Genomic DNA, 6,911 nt, shown 5'->3' on the forward strand with positions numbered 1-6,911 from the left:
GCTACTAGAGCTCCTAAGATGAGATATATATTCTAATATTCTATAGAAGCCAAAGAGGAAGTACATAACAGCCTTGCAAAAAAAAAAAAAAAAAAAGAAGAAGAAGAAAGGAAAGGCTAATGAAATTAACTTATATGATCTTCCTAGCCAAGCTCTCAAAAGTGTTCATATTTTCTTTCTAAGATAAAGTCCAAAAAAATTAATTAAGAAAAATTAAGTAACCAACTTGTCCAAGTTATAGTCTGGATTCACCAAAACGAGATATCTAAATTAATACATCTAAGTAAATGGTTATCTAGCAAAATAGTAGGAGACAGAGGTAAAGCTGTGGAGGGAGAAAGGAGATTTCAAGCAAAAGGTAAAACAGGTATAAAGAAGATTTGACAGGCTACATACAGTAATGATACTATATATACCATTCTTAGTTCACTATGTGGTAGGAAATGAATGCAGGTAAGTATTAGCAGACACAGTGCAAGAAGATGAGCTCCTCAGGTTAGAAATAACTCAAAATACCACTGGCAAAGACCTGCCTCCTCAAAGTAGAGTTGGCTTTAATGACATGGATGGAGTAAAGCCTTCAGGACTTCATTTACTGATGTGGCACAACTCAAAAGAAAAAGTTGCAAACATCGAATAATAATTGGTATTTGAAATGTATAAATTATGAATCTAGGAAAATTGGAAGTTCTCAAAAATGAAATGAAACAGATAAAGATAGATTTCCTAGGCATTAGTGAGCTGAAATGGACTAGAATTGACCATTTGAATCAGATAATTATATGTTCTACTATGCCAGGAATGACAAATTGAAGAGGAATGGCATTACATTTATCATAAAGAACAGTGAAAAATCTATACTTAAGTACAATGCTGTCACTAATAGGATTGTATCCATATGACTACAAGGAAAACCAGTTAATACCACTATTATTCAAGTTTATGCATCAATCACTATAGCCAAAGATCAAGAAATTCAAGAGTTTTACCAAATTCTGCAGTCTGAAATTGACCAAATATGCAATCAAGATGCATTGATAATTGCCTCTGATGGGAATGCAAAAAGTTGGAAACAAAGCAGCAGCCTTGGTAGTTGAAAAATATGGTCATGACAGCAATGATGCCAGAGATCGCGCAATAGAATTTCACAAGACCAACAATTTATTCATTGAAAACATCTTTTTTAAACAACATAAACAGCGACTAAACATAGACCTCACCACACAGAATACACAGGAATCAAAGTAATTACATCCATCAAAAGAGATGATGGAGAAGCTCAATATCATCAGTCAGAACAAGGACAGGGACCAACTGTGGAATAGACTATCAATTGCTCATATGCAAGTTTAAGCTGAAGTTGAATAAAAACAAAACAAGTCCACCAGACTCAAAATATGACCTTGAGTATATCCCACCTGAATTGTGAGACTATCTGAAAAATAGATTCATGGACTGAATACCAATGACAGGAGACCAGATGAATAGTAGGATGAAATCAAGGACATCATACATGAGAAAAGCAAAAGGTCATTAAAAAGACAAGTGAAAAAAAAAAAAAAGACCAAATGGATGCCAGAAGAGTCTCTGAAACTTGCTCTGTAACTTTAGGGTACCTAAGCAAATATAAGAAATGATGACATAAAAGAGATGAACAGAAGATATCAAAGCACAATTGAAAAAGACAAAGTACAGTATTATAAAGAAACATGAAAAGACTTGGAGCTAAAGAACTGTAAGGTGAGAACACGCTCTGCACATTTCAAGCTGTGCAGAACTAATGAAAAAATTCAAGCCTTAAGTTGTACAATTAAAGGAATGATTCTATGGGCAAAATACTGAACAATACAGAAAGCATCAAAAGCAGATGGGAGTAATACACAAGGTCACCGTATTAAAAAGAACTGCATGATATTCAACCATCTCAGGAGGTAGCATATGATCAAGAACCAATGGTACTGAAGGAAAAAGTCCATGCTGAATTGAAGGAATTGACCAAAAACAAAAAGGCTCCAGGAACTGACAACATACCCAGTTTCAACAAATGATCCAACACTGGTAAACTTCATTCATTTATGCCAAGATATTTGAAAGACAGCTACCTAGCCAACCAACTACAAGAGATCCATATTTGTGTCCATTCCAAAGAAAGGCAATAGGAGAGTTTGGTAAGATGGCAGAATAGGCAGATCAGCAACACAGATCCTCTTCAAAAAAGAAAAGGGGAACCAAATAACACAGATACAAAAGATAATCCTGGAGCCCTGAGCTTTGAAAGGAAGGATACAGAAGTGGACTAAACTCCAACTAGTAGAGGAATATGCATGAAAAAAAATGAAAAAGGAGATACACAGAGCTGTGGAGTGTTAGTGATCCTGACTGCATGGACAGCTTGGATATTGCCAAGTAATGTTAGAATCTAAGAAGTAATCTAAAAATCAGACCTGCTAGCCAGGGAATGCACAGAGGACTGCACTAGTGGCTGGTGAATAAGAGAAGTAGTGAAGAGGGAGACAGGCTAAGCTATGAACTCTTGGCTGTCCAGAGGGCACAGTCATTTTGAATATTTACAAGCAGTTTGACCATATTGGATATTTAAAACAACAGCATTCTCTCAGATTCCAGGGACCTAAGACTAGGCTCCTTTTGCCAGGGACCACAAGGACATACTGGACACAGAAGACTGGAAAGGTGTGATATTACCCTTGTTATTCTTACACCCCACACCCTCTTGGTGAACAGAGATGTGGTCATCCCTCACTCACACTCACCTTCAGGACCACCAGGAATTTCATCCCAGTCTGTATGCTCCGATGGAGTCTGGGTGCCTTGCCTGGCTTCAACCATATTTTTTTTCCTTAGTTTCTTTTGGTTGTTTTTGTCAGTTTTAAAATAATTTTTTAATCTTTTTTTCAGTCCTTCCTACTATTATTCTTTCTTCATCCCTTCCCAAGTTATAGTTTTCGGCTTTTTCTCACTTCCCTGTTCCTAGTTCCCATCTTTTTCTCTCGTGTAATTTTCCTCATTCCTTGTCTTTCTTTTTGCATTTTTCCTATTCTTTTCTTCACTGTTCATCTATTCTACCTCTTTTCTCTTATTCGCCTGTCCCCAAATATTGTAGGTTTTTATTTTTTTCTCTCATTTATTGCTTTGCTTTTCTTTTTTTTTTCTTTTTAGTGATTGTTCCTGTGTGTGCTTTTTTTCCTCTTCCTTTTATTTTTTGATGGTTTTTCAATGGTTCTTTTTGTCCCAGTTGGAGAAAGCAACCATGCCCAAATGACACAACAATACTCACAGCTCCAGCAGCTCCATTTACTGAGTGAGAGCCACCACTTCCTTCCACATGAACTGGCCAATGATACATGACCACCCATAAGAGCCTGACTCACACTTAACAGCTCTTCACAATTTTTCAGCCACTCTCATTCTCTATCATACCCACCAGGAGACAAGTGGTGAGCACATAAGTAGGGAACAGAAGAGCACAGTACCCTACTTACTCTAAATTCTTAAAAAAAAAACAAAACTAAAATCTTGTGCAAATCACTCCAACATATAATCACCAGTTAAATATAAATACAAAGAAGTCACAATGTCTTGGAGATAACAGACCATCACAGTCAGCACAAAGAAGCAAGATAAAGCAGTAGAAACAAGGGAACGGGATACAGACCCAGAACACACCCCTAAGGAAGAAGCAGCATTGGAACTCCCTGATAAAGAATTCAAAAGAATTATACTTAGGCACATTCAACAGATTGAGAGACAGTTCAAGGAAAACACTGACAATATTAAGGAAAACACTGACAATATTAAGGAAAACACAGGCAAAACCCTAAAACAATTTCAGAAGAAAATACAAGAACTAAATGAAAAATTAGAAATGACACAAAATCTACAGATAGAAATCCAGAAGATTAATACTAATTTTTCAGAAATAGATAACACATTGAAAGGGCAAAGGAGGAGTATCAAATGAATGGAAGACAGAATCAATGAGATTGAAGACAAATACATGAATACTTCTTTGGAAAGGGTTCAATCAGAGAAAAGATCAAAACAAAATGAAGAAATCCTAATACTCATGTGGGATACCATCAAAAGGAATAATCTATGTGTAACTGGAATTCCAGAAGAGGAAGAGGAAAATAAAACCACTGAGAAAATTGACCAAGATTTGTTGGAGAAGACCTACCCTGATATGATGACAAATAAGAAAATATCCATTCAGGAAGTCCAACGAACCACAGACAGCATAGACTCCAAAAGAAAATCACCAGGATATATCATCATCAAACTCATCAAAACCAAAGACAAAGAAACAATCCTGAAAGCAGCATAGTAAAAACAAAAAGTTACCTATGAAGAGCAACCAATAAGATGAAGCTCTGATTTCTTGGAGAAAGCATACAGGCTAGAAGGCAATGGGATGGTATATATAAAACCCCAAAAGAAAAAATTTCCAACCAAGAATCATATACCCAGAAAAACTGTCTCTCAAATATGATGGTGAAATAAGGAGATTTACAGATAAGCAGAAATTAAGGAAATTTGTTAAAACCAAACCAACCTTACAAGAGATGCTAAAGGGAGTCCTTTGAACAGAGAACCAAAAATAGAAAACAACTGATCATTAATACATATGATGACATAACCCAGAAACCAACACACCTATGGAAGTATCCAAAGTAAAATAAGCTTACAAGATTGTAAACAGGGAACTAGAGACATCAATTGGCAAATGAGGACAAATACAAACCAAAAAGAGGGAAAAAACAGTGTAGTTACAGAACTTCTAAATGATGAGGAAGTTAAGAGAGATGCAAAGACAGAATGGACTGTTCTAAACTCAGGGACAAAATTACAAATTACAGGGTAACCTCAAAGAAAAATGATAAACCTTCACATCACAATAAAAAAGAGGACAAGCACAAATATTTAACAAATACTGTAACAACAGCAACAAAGGAAATGATAACATGATTCATAAACAAAATGTACTTAGCACAGAAAATTACATGGAACAAAGAAACCAGGAACATCATGATAAAACACATAACAAAATAACAGCAATCAATTCATACTTCTTGATAATTACACTAAATGTCAATGGATTAAATGTACCACTCAAGACACAGAGAGTTACAGAATGGATAAGAAAACATAACCCATCAATATGCTGTCTACAAGAGACATACCTTAGAGACAAAGACAAAAATACAATAAAAATCAAAATTTAGAAAAAGATTTATCAAGCAAATGGCAACCAAAAAAAGAGTAGAAGCAGCAATATTAATTACTGATATAATTGACTTTAAGACTAAACCACCATAAGAGACAAGGAAGGACATTATATAATGATTAAACAATCAATTGAACAAGAAGATATAACCATAATAAATAATTATGGACCCAATGAAAGAGGACCGAAATACATAAAACAGACTTTAACAGAACTGAAAAGGCAAACAGATGATTCCACCATCATAGCAGGAGATTTTAACACACCACTTTCAATCAAAGATAGAACAGCTGGAAAGAAACTCAACAGACACGCAAAACTAAAAATACAATCCACCAACTTGACCTTTTGGACACCTACAGTGCACTTTACCCAACAACAGCACAGTACACATTCTTTTCCAGTGCATATAGAATACTCTCCATGATAGACCGTATGTTAGGCAATAAAGCAAGCCATAATAAATTCAAAAATATTGAAACATTCCAAAGCATCTTCTCAGATCACAAAGCTATGAAATTAGAAATCAAAAAATAGGAAGATCAATGGAAATAGAGCAAACATATGGAAACTGAACAACACCCTCCTTAAGAATGACTGGGTAATAGAAGAAATAAAATATGAAATTAAAAAATTCCTTGACTCAAATGAAAATGAAAACACTATATACCAAAACCTTTGGGACACAGCAAAAGCAGTGATCAGAAGTCAATTTACAGCAATAAATGCACGTATCAAAAAAGAAGAAAGAGGCAAAATCAACACTTTAAACCAACATCTCCAACAATTAGAAGAACAGCAAGAAAAGCCAAGTCACCAGAAAAAAAGGAAATAATAAAGATTCCAGCAGAAATAAAGGAAACATAAAAAAGAAACACACTAGAAAAAAACAAAAAGCCTACAAGTAGGTTTTTTCACAAGATTAATAAAATTGATAAACACTGGCAACAAAGGAAAAGAGAGAGAGAATACAAGTAACACAAATAAAAAACAAAATGGGCGACATCACAACAAATGAAATAAAAAGGATAATATCATGATACTATGAAGAACTGTACTCCAACAAATTTGAAAATCTGCAAGAAATGTACAGATTTCTAGAAACACACTACTTACCTAAACTAACACAGACTGAGGTGGAAAAGGTGAAAAGATCCGTAACAAAAAAGAAACTGAACATGTCATGAAAAAAATTATCATCAAAAAAAAGTCCTGACCCAGAGAGTTTCATTGGAGAATTCTACCTAACATTCAGAAAACTGATACCAATCCTCCTCAAACTATTCCAAAACATACAAAGGTATGGAATACTCCCAAATTCATTTTATTAAGTAAGCATAAGCCTGATACCAAAACCAGGAAAAAGACATCACTAAAAAGGAAACTACAGAACAATATCCCTCATGAATACAAATGCAAAAATCTTCAACAAAATCCTAGCCAATAGACTCCAACAATACATCAAGAAAATCATTCATTATGACCAAGTGGGGTTTATATCAGGTATGCAGGGATGGTTCAACATTAGAAAAACAACCAACATCATCCACCACGTAAATAAAACAAAGGAGAAGAACCACATGATCATATCAATTGATGCAGAAAAGGCATTTGATAAAATCCAACACCCATTTCTGATCAAAACTCTCAGCAAAATAGGAATATAAGG

The 6,911-nt window shown here is 34.8% G+C and overlaps 1 protein-coding gene across 1 annotated transcript in view; it reads right to left on the reverse strand.

Annotated features, from left to right (window-relative positions):
* The window catches only part of LOC103207321 (serine/threonine-protein kinase Nek1-like), a 278,788-nt gene extending 275,941 nt beyond the window's left edge, over positions 1 to 2,847 (reverse strand). The window contains exon 1 of the mRNA XM_007952898.1: positions 2,772 to 2,847. Coding sequence (XP_007951089.1) covers positions 2,772 to 2,847 — 76 coding nt within the window. The remainder of the gene's footprint in view (positions 1 to 2,771) is intronic.
* Positions 2,848 to 6,911: the final 4,064 nt, after the last annotated feature.

This window comes from Orycteropus afer, unplaced genomic scaffold (genome assembly GCF_000298275.1).
Source record: "Orycteropus afer afer isolate SDZICR_OR568_19922 unplaced genomic scaffold, OryAfe1.0 scaffold00364, whole genome shotgun sequence".
NCBI classification, from domain to species: Eukaryota; Metazoa; Chordata; class Mammalia; order Tubulidentata; family Orycteropodidae; genus Orycteropus; species Orycteropus afer.